Source organism: Symphodus melops, assembly GCF_947650265.1.
Source record: "Symphodus melops genome assembly, chromosome: 18".
Lineage (NCBI taxonomy): Eukaryota > Metazoa > Chordata > Actinopteri > Labriformes > Labridae > Symphodus > Symphodus melops.
In genome coordinates this window covers 16,870,765-16,886,113 of record NC_136708.1, presented here as the reverse complement: position 1 = coordinate 16,886,113, position 15,349 = coordinate 16,870,765, and the positions used below count along the sequence as shown (strand labels likewise).

General features: G+C 44.4%; 1 protein-coding gene across 6 annotated transcripts in view; it reads right to left on the bottom strand.

Annotated features, from left to right (window-relative positions):
- Positions 1 to 481: 481 nt before the first annotated feature.
- akap9 (A kinase (PRKA) anchor protein 9) overlaps positions 482 to 15,349 on the bottom strand; it is a 57,470-nt gene continuing 42,602 nt past the window's right edge. For 4 of the 6 annotated variants that reach the window (XM_079367722.1, XM_079367724.1, XM_079367725.1 and 1 more), the window contains 28 exons: positions 14,280 to 14,456; positions 13,667 to 13,771; positions 13,249 to 13,401; positions 12,546 to 12,632; positions 11,075 to 12,094; positions 10,200 to 10,337; positions 10,068 to 10,112; positions 9,847 to 9,981; positions 9,394 to 9,438; positions 8,451 to 9,266; positions 7,756 to 7,813; positions 7,443 to 7,564; positions 7,091 to 7,279; positions 6,794 to 6,961; positions 6,133 to 6,238; positions 5,763 to 5,964; positions 5,216 to 5,366; positions 4,721 to 5,056; positions 4,340 to 4,612; positions 4,063 to 4,256; positions 3,502 to 3,607; positions 3,061 to 3,255; positions 2,772 to 2,975; positions 2,445 to 2,677; positions 2,264 to 2,358; positions 2,022 to 2,175; positions 1,693 to 1,823; positions 482 to 1,015 (listed from right to left, as the gene is read on the bottom strand). In XM_079367722.1, the coding sequence (XP_079223848.1) occupies positions 972 to 1,015; positions 1,693 to 1,823; positions 2,022 to 2,175; positions 2,264 to 2,358; positions 2,445 to 2,677; positions 2,772 to 2,975; positions 3,061 to 3,255; positions 3,502 to 3,607; positions 4,063 to 4,256; positions 4,340 to 4,612; positions 4,721 to 5,056; positions 5,216 to 5,366; positions 5,763 to 5,964; positions 6,133 to 6,238; positions 6,794 to 6,961; positions 7,091 to 7,279; positions 7,443 to 7,564; positions 7,756 to 7,813; positions 8,451 to 9,266; positions 9,394 to 9,438; positions 9,847 to 9,981; positions 10,068 to 10,112; positions 10,200 to 10,337; positions 11,075 to 12,094; positions 12,546 to 12,632; positions 13,249 to 13,401; positions 13,667 to 13,771; positions 14,280 to 14,456 (5,682 nt within the window). In that variant the 3' untranslated portion in view covers positions 482 to 971. The remainder of the gene's footprint in view (positions 1,016 to 1,692; positions 1,824 to 2,021; positions 2,176 to 2,263; positions 2,359 to 2,444; positions 2,678 to 2,771; positions 2,976 to 3,060; positions 3,256 to 3,501; positions 3,608 to 4,062; positions 4,257 to 4,339; positions 4,613 to 4,720; positions 5,057 to 5,215; positions 5,367 to 5,762; positions 5,965 to 6,132; positions 6,239 to 6,793; positions 6,962 to 7,090; positions 7,280 to 7,442; positions 7,565 to 7,755; positions 7,814 to 8,450; positions 9,267 to 9,393; positions 9,439 to 9,846; positions 9,982 to 10,067; positions 10,113 to 10,199; positions 10,338 to 11,074; positions 12,095 to 12,545; positions 12,633 to 13,248; positions 13,402 to 13,666; positions 13,772 to 14,279; positions 14,457 to 15,349) is intronic. The other 2 variants (XM_079367723.1, XM_079367726.1) reach the window with 2 other exon arrangements.

The following is a 15,349-nucleotide window of genomic DNA, read 5'->3' as shown; positions in this document are numbered from 1 at the left end:
ATTAATAAGTAGGAACCAATCAAATAGTCTGAAATATACCGTTCTTCATATTGGGTCAAATTTGAAGACTAACTTCTTTGCAATTTTTAAGCAGGCCATTTGTTTATACTTAATTAAGTTTAAGATCTCAATGCTTTTTGTAACATTTGATCTACTGCTTTTGGATTTTAGGTTTGGATCACAATATATTTTAGGGACCTTAATGTCTCCTGAACTGGAGATTATAAATTGGGAAGTTATTTAGAACTGCCTCTTACTCTTTCCATAGCTTTTTGTGATGTACAGTATGTGATCTCAACTGGGTTTGTTTGTTTGTTGATTCAGAGCTGACTTCATCAAAATGATTGGTTGCAGGCTTCCTATTAAAGATGTCCAGCTCATTTCAACAAACAGTGTGCCTGATGAAGGTCTTGTACCGAAATGTTGCCGATAAATGTTTGCAAGTTAGACAGTGTGCGGGAATCAGAAATAAAAACAAAAATATCTTTCAAATAAGTAGTCCTCTTTAATTCAGTTTTTGACAAAATACCCAGAAAATTCAAAGCTCCTACACTTTACAAAAATACGTTCTCTACAAATGTCCTCTGTAGTCTGTCTGGCCTAAACAAAACACAGTGTAGTGTAGAACATCCAGTAGCAGCCTCCTTAACAAGAAACCCAAACATTCTCTACATAACGCTCCACCCATACGACACAAACATAAATTAATCACAAGGTCTTAAATTAGCATTAAACAAATATACATGATTGAAGCTCATCCACGACAGAGAGGCAGATTCAAATACAAACATAGCTGTTTTTCAAGTGCTGGCGACATATAGCCTGAATACAACATGTCGTACACGAATAAAAAAATGGGTTTTGGTCCACATGGAGAGAAACAGTCCACAGCTGACTGATAGAAAACAGCAGAGCGCTCAGCACGAGAAAAGGCAACTGAGTTTCTTCAAGCCAAAATATCTTGACGGCATCTATCTTCTCAAGCCAAAGTGCAATTGAGCATAAGAAGAAGCACCTGTGGAGAAAACAGAGGTCGAGTTGATTTTGAAATGATAAACCCACCATGAAAACATGTCAATAAAGATCATGAAGGAAATTCCTAATTTTCAGGGTCAGTGCCTCGCTCTTGTTATGATACATCTATATTACAGTACAGCTCAAAAATACTCTGAACTTCTATTTCAATTGCAGTACCAATTTTAAACACTAGGTGTCAGAGTTACATATTGTTCATTTGACATTTTTGAAGTATTTGGAAAAAAACCCCATTCATTCAATTGTCTTTTTTGTCGTCAAATTAGTTTAACACCAGATGAATAAAAAAAATGTTTTGTTTAATATCAAACACTGACATGTATCAGTTTAAAATAAAACATGTAAAGGGAACCATAAATCATCTCTTTTGCGAACAAGGTCTCAAAGTGCTCTACTGAGGAAAAGACAAAAAGTAACATACGTTCATATCACATGAGAGAGAGATGATGAGTCAGGGGCGGATATCAAATCTAAGTGGAGTTAAGATATTAAATATGTCTTACAGAATAAGTTTAATCAACCTTTAAAAGAAGCTATAGATGTTACATATGAGGTTAAATACTCTCTCACAGTATATTCATAATTACTCGGTGATGTTTAGTAAACAGGACTAAGCTGTAATAGAGAGTCTTGACCGAGCGCTCTGTCGAGTGTTACCTGATGTCACGCTCCCCAGCCTCCTCTGCAGCGCCTCCAGCCTGGAGATGTAGTCAGTGAGCGCTCGGTCGGGGTCGTAGCTCTGCAGGTGGGAACAGGTGAGAGCTCCGGGGTCTCCAGCCGTGTGAAACCTGCACAACACATGCATGACAACCCCTCAGTAACGCAACAAACACAGCATCTCACCGCGAGAGGCCCATATTAGGCTTATATGAGAACTTTATAAAAACTGTTTCATACAAACTTTATCTGTTCCTATGTTTGATTGTAAAAATAATAAAACAATACACAAGATGATTAACGGGAGTAACAGTAACTGTAGGTTGCACCTGTGGTGAGTGGAAGAGACAGCTGAAGCCGATCTGGGTGATTCACGTCCACTCCGCCCCCTGCTGCTGGAGACTCCTCCTCCTCCTCCTCCACTCCCTCTGTCTCTGTACATCTCCACACTGCCCGGGTGAAGATAGTCTCTCACCTCTGGACCTGAGAGAAAGGCATCAAGAATTAATTCAGCACATCACATCTAATTTACTTTCCTGAGGACGTGAGCAAAAACAAATGCTGGTGTTACCTAATGATTGACCTCCTCCGTTCTTGTTGATGCTGCAGGAGGTTGGTGAGCTCATCCCTGTTGCTTTGTGCCATCGCTTGACCAGGAAGCGCATTCTGAAGAGAAAGCATGGGAGTTGCAGTAACCATTTTTGATTTGAATGGATTTCTTTATGTCGTTTCGATGTGATCCAGCTGCCTACCTGGAGAGGGCGATGGAGACTCTAACAGCAGAGCGGAAGCGCATCAGCCCCCTGCGGCGCTGGTTGAGAGAGTCCAGGCTGGTGATGGACGGCCGGCCTCCCATCCTGGAGAGGAGAGACAGCGTGGCCTCCTCACACTCCTGGAAGCCGCCCAGCAGTAACAGCAGATACTTCTTCTGGTAGATGAGAGCTTTGCGGAAGCTTTCTGACCTCAAGTATTTCCCATACATCCTCTGGAGACAAAGGAAAGACATTCACGAGTGGTTTTCACAACAGAACTGTGGACAGACTCATTCAAGTGATCTTTGCAATGTTGTTTGAGCTGACCTTCAGTGCAGCATTATCAGCCTCAGGTCCAGTTATTTCTCTCAGGGTTTCAGTCCTGATTTCTCCCCTGAGTCGAGCCACATGGGCCTGGGACTGATGTAAAGCTTTCTCCAAGCGGACCTTCTCTCTGGTCCAAGCCTCCCGCTCCTGAGAAAGCAGCAAACCCGCCGAATCCGCCTTCGACACTCCTCTCCTGCTGCTGAACTGCAGTTACAAATTAAACAACGCAGGTAAGTCACAGCCTACCGCCTTGAAAAGACATGATGTCAAACGGGAGATCTCTACTCACACTATCCCCCGAGCCCAGTCCGGCCTGTCGGTATCTTCGTAGCTCCTCCTCCAGGCGGAGCGTGTGGTTCCTCAGGTCGTTCTTCTCTTCGGTCAGACGGCTGACAAATCCCGTCAGCTCGGCGTTTTGTCTCAGCAGCCGCTCAGTCAGGGAATTTGAGGAGCTGGAGGAGCCTACGGCCAGCAGGGAAGCACTCTGCTCGGGTAGAAATAAACAAAGTCATCACGACCATGTGTTGTTATGTTGGAGCTCGACAGCCTACAGACGTTTATGAAAGGAAACAGCTGATTTCAGCTCATCACAATTCCTCTCCTGACAGGATTTGGCAAAGCTTACAAGCTTATTAATGATATTTTTGTTTCTCTCTGGTTTATCTTCACCAGACGCAGCCACAAAATCACAGTAGGAATAGAAACAATAAAACTAAAACAGTTTGCTAACCTCAGGCACGAAGAGGGGGCCTGCAGACTGTTGCAGCATCGTGATGACCTCATCAACGTGAGACTGAACCCAGGATAACTCTTCAGCGTCCACCTCTGCAGTCATCCTGTTCACACAGCACGTGTACACACAAACCAGTTAGTCCAGATAAAACACGTCTTACAAATGTACATCACGTTTATGGACCCTGAAACAGTTTATTCATCCAATTACATTATTTGTGTTAATGTTCGAACTTAAACTCTGTTCAGGCAGTTGTGGGGACACCTTAACATGCTGAAAATAGGATGTGATGACAACCTTCAAAACATCTGATTAGTCATTCATTTTGAGTTTTCTTTTGTCCTTTTCACAAAATCATTGTCTTTTTTTTTTTTTTTTTGAGGTTTCAGTCACTATTTTAATGACAGGCGAGCTGTGTCAGTTGTTTCTAATGATGAGGGGATCTGATAAAGATAGATGCTCAAAGACACTGATGATGACGGTGAACTTTTAAAGCTGCTGGCTCAGAAACCAAAACCATCTGACTGACCCTACATCAGATCTCGCTGTGTTTCTTACCGGCCGGTGTTCTTGCTCGCCATGCTGCGGATCTTCGAGGAAATCAGCTGGAGTTTCCCGAGGAGCTTGTGGCCGGCTGGAGAGACCTCCAGGGGGTTAGATGTGCTGGATCCTGCTGCCTGAACATTTCCACTCTTCTGCTGGAACACCCAGTCTTTGGTGCGGTCGGTGGACTCGCCGTGCAAGGCTGCCTGCTGATCAGACAACTCGGATTCAGAAATGAAACACGACACAAAGAACGAACAGACAGGATTCTGACGACTTAATAAATACTCACGCTGTGGCCATCAGCTCCTCTCTGACCTCCAAACTGGTTCAGCCTCTCCTCCAGTCTCTCCCTCTCCTCCTCCAGACTCTTCCTCCTCTCCGTCTCTCTCTCCAGCTGCTCCTGGGTTTCACACATTTGTGCTTCGAGTCTTTTCAGTTTGGTTTGAGCTTCCTGAAGAACCTCCTGCTCCCGTCTCGACCTCTGAGTCCCTAAAGTCAGCTGCTCCTCCTTTCGAACCACCTCCAGCTTCTGGGTCTCCACCTGACTGAGGAGATGTACCACCTGGGGACGGCCGTTGACATTCGTCAGAGATCTCGCGGTTAAAACAAAGCAGTATTTATTAAATATCTTTCCATTCTGAGCAGATTGAAATCAAGCACGACAACAAACCTGTGCATGTTTGTCATCCAGCTCCTTCTGCAGCCTCTCCAGCAGACTCTCCTCCTCCGGCCCTTCTCTCTCCTCCGCAGCCTCACAGGAGGGCCCGCTGTCTGAGGAGACACCGGTCCGCCGCACCTTCTCCCTCCCCAGTGCGGCGCTCATCTCCAGAGCCTTGGCTCGCTCGGTCTCCAGCTGCACCTGGAGCTCCTGGATGCTTCTGTGGAGGCTCAGACGCTCCTGTTCAGCCTGCTGGGAGATCTGAGAGGAGGCCTGACGCTCCTGATCCAGGGTCAGAGTCAGCTCGGCCACGCGGCTCTTCTGCTCCTCCAGACTGAGATGCAGGTCCTTCATTGAAAAGAGATGATAGTTGTTACTCTTACAAATGCCGAATCACTTTGTGACTAACATGACAAACCCTCAACTTATGTATTATAACAGTTTTTAAACGGGACAAGATCGATCTTCTGCCTGAGCCCTTGAAGCCTCGTGTAGAAATCCTCTTACCTCCACTTCTTCTCGTTTGCTGTCCTTGTTCCTCTCTGTTCGACACTTCTCCTTCTCCATGGCCCACAGAAGATCTCTGCTCCTCTTCCTCTCCTCCGTCAGCTGGTCGTTCAGAGCGTCCACCTCAGCGGCCTTCTGCGATACCTCCGCCCTGTTCACAGACACAAGAATGGATGTTTCTACTTTTAAACTGGTACGGGCGTCTTACAAAAGGAAAAAGCAATAAATACAGTAAAAGCAATTATTCTGAGCTTTGTTTTTCAGTCTTCACAAAACTGTTGTAACCAAAGAGATATTCATATGAGGGGCATCATTAGGACATGGTCATCAAAAAAGACAAGTGATCGAATTCAATTCTCTCCTGGGAACTTTGTTGGATGTTTCATCCTCTCTGACTTCTATGATTATTCAAATGAATAACACACAGAAAGGCTCTAATTGTAACCTTTAAACTCAAGAATATGGAAAGCACATCCATCCTGGTTAAGTATTTGGACTGACTAAGTTGCTAAAATGTTTCAAGGTGTTTCATTCAAACGTGTCTGACCTGAGTGTGTCCAGCTCTCTGAGGTGTTTGTGCTGAGCCTTCAGCGTCGTCTCCAGCTCCAGTTTCGTTTGGGACAGTTCAGCCTTCAGCTCCTCCAGCAGCAGCCTGTTGGCCCCCGCTGCTCCGTGAGCAGCTCCCCCCTCCCTCTGCTCCTTCACGCTGCAGTCCACACCACCCGGTGACGATGCTGCAGGCTGGGAACCTGGAAGAGAACGATCAGAGAAAAAACGTTCAAATCAGCAGGACGCGTCACGTCAGAGCAGGTAAACGTCATTATTACGGTCATGTGAAATTATTTAAAAAAAATCACCAACAGCCAGAGAGCAAAGGTAAGTTTTTAAGGTTGTTTTTTTTTGAGAAGCAAGTTCACCTTGGGGAAGTCGCTCTAGTTGACTACGGAGCTGCTGAAGCTCAGAGATGAGACTGGACCGGTCAGCAGTGTGGAGCGAGCCCATCGCCTCTCTGTGCTGGGCATCCTGGACAACAATCAAAAAGACAACACTGTTGTTTGTCACCAAAACACAACAAGTGGTAATCAAAGGAGAGGGGACCAGAGATGGTTGTTTATAATCCAAAAATGCAGTTTAGTCATCTATTTGGTGAAATGAGACCCTGATGTAATGTCTCTCTCAGTCATTGGTTGAGGTTAGTAAGATGAAGTCACACTGATAACAACTGTAAAAAAAACCTGCCTGAAGTCATCTTTAATAAACCATTCAGTAAAACTTCTGACTGTTAATGAATCAACTGAATCTGTATAAATTGTATTTTCAGGTTTTTCCTTTTGTCACTACCCTCCTCTTTGATATTTACGATTTTAGTGAAAAGCTTTTAGCAGATAGATTTTCCCTCCTAAATGACTTACCTACAGTACTTAAAGGGTAACTAGAGGAGACGACAGCATGATAATAATATCTATCTGTGTATTTAACTGTATATAAAGGATTGAATTGTTGAAGCGAAAACCTTAATATAAAATGTCCTGCTGTCTAATGTCTGACCAAATTCGAGCCTTCTTGTTTTTTTCTGACCTGTTCAGCCAGTCTGTGCTCCAGCTGGTTGAGATGGATGATGGCGTCGTTGGTGTCCAGCAGGTCCAGTTGGCTGTAGAGGGCGCTCTTGAGCACACTGCGCTCCCTCGTGAACACCTGCTGCACTGCATCCAACAACTGACCTCGCCAGTCCGCACCTCCTGACGTCTGCGACAAGACAAGAGGCCCGGCTCAGTTAAACAACAAGAAGACGTTCAAAAGAAGACTGTGGACCTTCAGTCTGCTCGAGCTCTGACACATAGTTTAAATACACTCCTTTGTCAGGTTTCCTCCTACCTGTGTATCTCTGCTTGTTTGCATCTGTGTGATGAGGCCTTTCAGAGACTCCACAGTAGCCAGTAAGGCGTCTCTTTCCTTCACCCACCCCTGGATGTTAAACTGGCCGCCCGCTTCGCTTTCAGAGAGAGGGATCTCTGACAGAGAGAGCACCTGCATGCCCTCCTGGTGCACCTCACGGAGCAGCGTCTACACAGAAACAAGGCACACAAATGTTTGTTCCCTTCTAGTTAGAAAAAAAAAAAAAAAGCTAGTAGGGTCAAATAAGGAATAAAGCAGAAACTCAGTATTTGACACTAGTTTAGGAGATAAAGCACAAACTGAGCGCTGAGAGAACACAGGAAAGTTGTACCTTGATTCGGTCGGGCAGTGGATCATCAGTCTCTCTCCTCGCACCCTCTGGAGTTGTCCTAAACTCCTGCTGTAAGTTCGGCACGTCAAATCCAGTCCGCTGGCTGTAGTCTGAGCTGCTGTCTGCAAGGGGACAAAAACAACACTTTAGACATGTACTACGAGGAATAAGGTTGGGTTTTTTTAGGAGTCTGTAATAACAAATGCTCATGAAACAAGCGTTAATGTGAAGTACAATAAAGTCCTTTGTTTAGCTTCGGCTTGTGTAAAGAGCTACATAAAGATAAGAGTGAAATAAGAAATGTGCATCTTACCGCTTGTGTAGCCATCTTTGAACTGGTGTGTGGGGCGCTCCTGTCTCGATGAAGGGGCCTAGAAAAGATGAAACACGTATTTTATCAATCAAAAATAATCAGCAACCCTCGACGTCCCTGAGGGAAGTTTTGGGGCTTTTGATTTACAAAAGCAGCGATTTGAACATGAAAAAAAGATCCAAGTCTAAAGAATGAAGTCCGTCCTATTTCTAACAACTGAGGCAACTTAAATAATAATCCAATAAGCCATGTTACGTTCGTAATATAGAAGTTTCCAGACTGAATGAACAGCACGAAGAATAAGTACATAATAGGTCACGAGACTTTCTGTAAATATAACACGAATGAGTAGAAAACACCTTTAGTCTTGTTTTGGACTTTAAAAGCATTTTCATTATTCTTATCCTACAAGCAGGATGAACAATGACAGTGTCCCAGATCCACTTGACAACTGTGATCACCAAGTTTAACATAACTACTTAGAAAAAGATAAAACATTCAAAACAGTTTTGAGTCTGCAGTTTACGAAGAAATAAAGAAATACATTTGAATTGTATCATTATGTGAAAGTCTAGGATGAAATTGATCTAGTTTCAACCTGGTAAAACAGTAGACTATGATGAGAAGTATTTTTTTTTTACTGTTTAAAGAATAAGTGTATAGTTTGGATTTTAGATATCATTTCCTGTCCTCACCTCAGCAGAACGCAGTTTTTCGATGGCAGCTTTGAGGGCTTTACACTCGTCCTCCACAGCTTGCGTGTCCCTGCGAAGACTCTCGCTCTCTGAAATGTGCCGAGCCTCCATGTCCAGGATCTCCGCCGCGTGGAGCTCCTGCATCTGTACAATCTTGTCCTGGAACTCTCCAATCACCTCTTCTACCTCGTCTTTGGTCATGGGTTTATCCCCCGAACTGAAATCAACAACTTGTTCGGTCTGCGTGGACGAGTGTGTCACATCCACCTGCTGCTCTGAGCTGCTGTTCAGACGAGCGCTGTGAGATTTGCTGGCGGACTGGCTGGAGTTGGCCGAGGTCTTCCTGGAGAGGGCTTGTTTATCTTTAGTGCTGCTTCCCTTTCCTGGTGGCTGTTTGCCTCCTTTCCTTTTAGGCTGGGTGGTGGAGGAGGAAGAGGAGGACGTCGAGAGGAGGGGCAGAGGAGACGAAGGACTCGACTCCGCTGTTTTCAGCAGGGCTGTTCGCACCTCCTGCAGCTCCTCTCTGAGCTTCGAGATCGAAGCTTCACTGACTTTGAGTTCGTCCTGTAGCTTCTCGTTGTGCCGCCTGTAGCTGCTCAGTTCTTCTTTGGTGGTATCCACATTCTTACTCGCCTCCTGAAGCGCCTCTTTGAGGTCAGAAATGACAAGTTCCCGGGCTTGGTGGTCCTCCTCAAGTTTCTCGTTACGCTGCCTGAAGATGTTCAGTTCTTCTTTGGTGGAAACAGCATCCTTTCTCACCACCTCCAGCTCCTGGTGCAGCTCTGCCATGTCAGCTCTGTCTTCGTCAGCCTTTACCTTGAAAATGATGGAGCAGGTGATCAAACACTAAATGAGCAGGTATCATAACAGTGTTCAAAGTGACGCACTGATGAAACTGTTCAACATATTTCAACATGAAAGAATTCAAACATTTCTGACTTACTTGGAAGAGTTCTGCTTTCAGTTGGGCAATGGTCATTTCCCGCTCCTTCAAAATAAAAGCATGTGATCAAAATGTGAGTAAGTGAAATCCTAAATGACTAATCATGACAATGAGCTGGTACACTCAATTTAACATTAACACAATGAAGTCACTAATTCACTAACACTTCAACACTTTATAACTCGTTTAATCATTGATACAAATTAAAGTATGAGTGTGTCACATTGTTGTTTGGTTTGGTCATCTTTGGGGGGACAGGAATTTAACTCTGGAGAGTGGTAGGCTAGCTGTTTGGATTATGCTAAGCTAACCTGCTGCTGCCTTTAGCTTCATAGTCACCAAACGGATAAGAGTATTGACTTTGAATACATTTTAAAGACACTATAGTTACAGATAAGAGGAAAAAGGCTTAAGATATGACTCTGTCCAGATGACAGAGGTCTGAGTCTGTACCTGCAGCAGCTCCTGCAGCTTCTCGATGCTCTCTCTGCAGCTGTTCAGCTCCTCTTTGGTGGCAGCCGCCTCATTCTGAGCCTCTGTTAATTCCCGTTTAAACATCTGGGTCTCCTGTTTGTCTCCAGATGACAGCTAGAGTGACAACGTTTAAGTATTAGACCAGAGAGTGGGCTTTTCATAAACAAGTTACCTGGGTAGTGTATTTTTTTTGTGCTCACGTTTTGCAGTTGCTCCTGCAGTCTCTCTACTGTAATCGCTTTCTCCTGGAAAAAAGAAAAAGCATGTGTCGGTCAACCCAAAGCATTCATGAAATTAAATCAATGAATGAGAAGGATGGATAGGCCACGTACTGTGAGCTCCCCCTGCAGTCTGCTGCAGCTCTCCTTGTAACTGTTGAGCTGCTCGTTGGCGGCTGAAGCCTCGTCTCGGACCTCCTGCAGCTCCTGAAGAACTGCAGACACAGACGGCTGCTCACCAGCAGAGGAAGCCTGGACAGAAAAATGTCACAAAGGTTATAACTTGATAACATTTTATAAACAATTAAAGGAGAAAAAGAAAGAAGCTCCAATAAAGGGTTAAAGAGTGTATTTACTTTTTGTTAATGTTTACCTGAAAGTATCTACTGACTTATATTTTGGATCTTTTTTACTGTTGGGTGGATACAATCGTTTACGTTTTCTGTGATTCTGATGATGTGAACACTTAAGAATTTGTGACAATTTAAAGTGACTTATTGAAAAATAAGTTATAATGTCGGATCCAAATTAAATTCACATTTCAATGACAGTTTTTTGAAATTGATTAATTGAACCTTTGACAATTACTCATTGTTGTTAGTATTATACTTGAATCAAAAAATACCTACCGGTAGTCTCTTTTTATATTTGCAAAAATAAAACCAAATCTACCAATAAACAGGAAAATCTTTTTTTTGACAGTTATTTGCTGAAAACATGAGGCAACAACTGGCAGATGGTTAGCTTAGCTTAGCTTGACGAATGTAAACAGGGGGAAACAGCTAGCTTTGCTCTGTTGATATTTATCTAAATCTATCATCTCTACAGTCCATAAGTAAGGATATGTATTCTTGTTTGTTTTTTTTAAATTCAAACAAAAATCTAACTCTCAAAAATACACTTTGTGGTTTTGCAGGGATTTTTTGGCGGATTTTAATGTTGGAAAAGTTCAAAATGTTGAACGAGGTCTCTTGTAGAACAACTCTTACCCCATCAGCGGCTGAAGTCCTCTGTGGTGTCTTGACCTTCATCTGACTGAGCAGCTCCATGAGCACAGAAAGCCTCTTCTCGTACTCCAGCACCTCCTCCTCAGAGCTGGACAGCAGCTGCTTCTGGAGCTCCTGGTCCTTCTGCATCCCGCTCAGTCCCACCTCCAGCTCCCGCAGCCTCTGGGTCAGATGGACCACCTTCCCTGTGGGGACCTGTCTCACTTGACCAATTCCACTGAAATCCATTTTGGGAATGCCAAAGTCGCCAAAGTCATAGACATGAGACTCTGCTTGTTGTCTGATCTGCTCCTGGTTTTCTTTGGACTCGTCTGACTGCTGTTGCTGGAAGGCCTCCAGTGTGGCCTGGCTGACCAGCGCTGCAGCCATCTTTTCTCTCAGGTTCTTCTCCAGGTTTGAGACCTTCTCCTGGAGAGCGTCCGCATGGCTTTGCGTCTGCTGCACAAGAAGGCGACAACGGCTCAACTCACTGTCCTTTTCATCAACTACGATCTCAAGCTCGCGGATACGCAAGTCCAACTCTTCCACTCTGGATGTTGCGCTCTGCTCTAAAGCTTGAACCTGAGCCTGAAACACTACAAGGCTCGCTGTTTTCTCCCTGAGAGCTTCTTCAAGCTCCAGCTCGGAGCTCTCCTGTGTTTTGCTCTCAGCTAAAGCTTCTGCGTTCTCTTTCAAGCGCAGGTATGTCTCCAGCAGCTTTCTGTGCTCTGATTTGAGTGTATGGAGCTCTTTGGTGGCCAGGTCCGTTCTCTGCTTCATTTCATCAAACTCCTCTTTGCTGGGCCCACATGGGATGTTTTCTGGCTCAGCATTTAGGTCCTCATCTTCCTCTGTGTTCTGCTTCTGCTCGATATTGGCCAGTTCCTGCTGAAGTTTGTCTATGACTGCATTCAGTTGGTCGAGCTCCTCCTCGTTGTTCCTCTTCAAGCGCTCTTGTTCACTTCGCAGGCACTCGACCTGGGACTCCAGGTCTTTGATCAGCTCATCTCTCTGATCAATTTCCTGAAGATAAAAAAATAAGCTCATTAATGAAAAAACAAAAAAAGTCAGATTTGAGGAGCCCAGACCTTTTCCGTTATAAACCTCTGAGTCCCTTCTCGTTTGGAAAGATTCTTTGTTTTTAGGCTTTTCTCTTTAAATATCTCTGCAGATGATCCAAATGTTAAAAACAAAAATATTTAGAGACTCAGAGCTTTAATTTTCACCTCGTATGAGCAGATGATCACCTCACAAAAAGACGATGGTGTTGTGGAACTACTTACCGAGACAAAACAACCAAAAACCACCCAACAAAAAAAACAAAACACAAAAAAATGGAGCAAAAAAAATAAATACATGAAAAGTGTACATGGAACCAGAAAAGAAAAAAAACACACACACTGATGCAATACCAGGGAGCTATGCTTATGCGAAATAGACTTGGACACTATTTCGTATATGCATATTGTGTTACCTTGTTATCAGAGGCTGTTTCCATGTGTTGGAGCTTAGAGATCTGTTCATTAAGAAGAGCTATTTCCCTGTCCTTCTTCTCCATCACCTTCAAAAGTCAGAGATTATAATGCGATGGCTATTAATAAACACGCCAAAGTCCACCCAGAGTCAGCCTTGTGGCCGACTGCTGAAAGTACATTTATGGAGTGAAATAAAAAGAAATGTGGAGGCAGCCGCAGTGAGTCTCAAATGGGAAGAAAATGTGAAATGTAAAAACCTGAAGAATATGTAAATTAAAATTAGCAACAAAGAGCAATTTTTATTTTATTTTTTTTAAGAGGAAAAAGAGCAGCTGAAAGAGAGCAGTAACGTGGGCAGAGATTCAAAATAACTATTTCAAAATTTGCAACAGATGAGGGCCGTTCTGGGTGGCGTTAGACGTCAGTCCTCTGGTTTTTACTGGAGTTAAAGTTTATCTGAAATATTACAACCAGCAGTTTGACGTTTTCTCTTCATAACAACAGTTATGATCAATACAGATTTTTATCAAACACAAAGTAAGATGAAATATTAAGAAAACTTTTTTTTTTAAATATCTTCAGCGTCTGTGAGTGCAATAAGAAAAACTACGAGCCAGCAATGTGCAACAAGCGACACTGAACTTATTCTGCACTCTGTATTCTCTGATAGAGACACTGTATGAACGCTCTTCGGCTGTTTACCTGGAGCATGCTATCCCTTGTTTCCAGGTATTCCTGCTGGCTGATGATCTCTTTTCTCTGGATCTCCAGCTGCATGTTTAGCTGCTGCACCTCCTCGCTCTTGTTCTCCAGCTCCTCTCTGAACTGCTCCAGCTGCTCCTCCAGGTTGCAGATCTGAGAGCACAGACAAACACGACAAACACCTTCCATGAGACACCACGAGACGCTGACAGCAAGAGCACACTTCTTCATTTTCAGGATGCTGAGCTCATATTTGGAACGAATCTGAAGCACTGAGACGTCTACGGACTGACAGAACTTTAGTGTCAGTCTGAAATTTGTCCGCGTGAATAAATATTTCTTTTAGAGTGAGGGAGAAGGCATCATCAATCAATCAATGAAAGAAAAACCTTTACAGATTGATCAAGCAGCACACTACCTCCTTCTCTTTCCGCTCCAGAGCTTCTTTCTCCGTCTGAAGCTGAGCCTCCAGAGTGGACTGTCTTGCCTCTGTGATGGATGCATGCTGCTTCTTTTGTTCAACCTGCGACACACACACACACACACACACACACGAAAGAAACTATTTAGCACAGCAGTTATTTACAATCCGCAGAAAGGCGTGAAGTAGCAACTCCTTTGAGCCAAAAGATTTACAAGGATGCACGTTGGTCATGTTGGATCCTTCTTTTTGCAAATGCAGTTTTGCTAATTCTTTCATTTCTCTTTCGCTTGACTCAGCACAGCCCTGCACAAACACAGGGGGAGCAATCTGACAGTTGCTAGCATAGATTGGTGGCATCCAAAACAGCAAATTGCCAAAGTAGACCCACCCACACATTGTTCTCCCTCTCTTCACCTCCTCCTCTATCTGTCACAACTCCACACACACACACACACACACACACACACACACACGCACACACACTCTGCCATGCTCTACAGCTATTGTTCACACTGCCTTTTCTCTCTGACTCACTCCCGATCTTTACATCCTTCAATCCTTCATCATCTCCCTCCCTCCCTCCTCCTACCCCCCTCCCCCTCCTAACCTTCTCTAGGGAGTCAGCGCTGGCCAGCAGGGCCTGCTCCAGCTCGCGGATGCGGCTCTCCAGCTTGTCAATCTCTTCGTCCCGCTCTCCTAACTCACGACGCAGCTGCTCGGAGCTGAGCAGCAGCTCACTGCACCAATCCGCCTTCTCCTTCAGCTGGGAGGTCAGCTGCTCCACCTGGTAGAGAGAGAGAGAGAGAGAGAGAGAGAGAAAGAGAGAGAGAGAGAGAGAGAGAGAGAGAGAGAGAGAGAGAGAGAGAGAGAGGAGCGGCAGAAAGAGATAGAGAGAGAGGGGGGGGTCGTTTAATGAGATTCACTCTGATAAAACCACTCGCCACAGCGTAGCTGGTACATGTGCAGCTAGCTGGGAGGTCAGCTGATCCACCTGAGAAAGGGGGGGGCTGAGAGTGAGAAGAGGTGCAGGGACAGAGGGGAGAGAGAGACTTCATTCAGGGAGACACGACGCAACATTAAGCAAGGAGGACCGCTGGCAGGTAACGGATCCATCTGTGAGACGGGGAAAACATCAGCAGATCAATGAAGGGGAGGAAGAGCGGTCAACAGGAGGGAGGTTTGTTTGGGATTAACTCAGAAAACGATCCTGCGGTGACGGACTGATAAGTGAATATGTTTACTTTAAAAAAAAAAAAGACTTTCTGATTGTTTTTACTGTGCGTTGTCTGCGTTTTTAAAATAGCATGTTAAAAGGAGGATGTGACACAAAAACTGTGTTTATGCTTACAGCAAAATGACACCATAGTAAGACAGATGAAATACACCCCCTCAGCTGAAGCCTTTCATTAAATATTGATGTGACTGGATTGTGAGATGGACTCCATTTAATAACAGGAAATGCTGCTTTACTTCACCAGAAGATCCCTTTTGGTTTATTTGTGGATGTAACTGAAGCTTAGTCTGGTGTATTTTTTAAAATCATATTGTTCACTTGTAGTTTATTGCTAATGATCCATCCGTCGGGAGCTGATCCAAGCTGTTATGGGGCGAGAGGCGGGGCTACACACTGCACTGTTCGCCTGTCAATCACAGGGCAGAGATACAGAGAGAGACAAC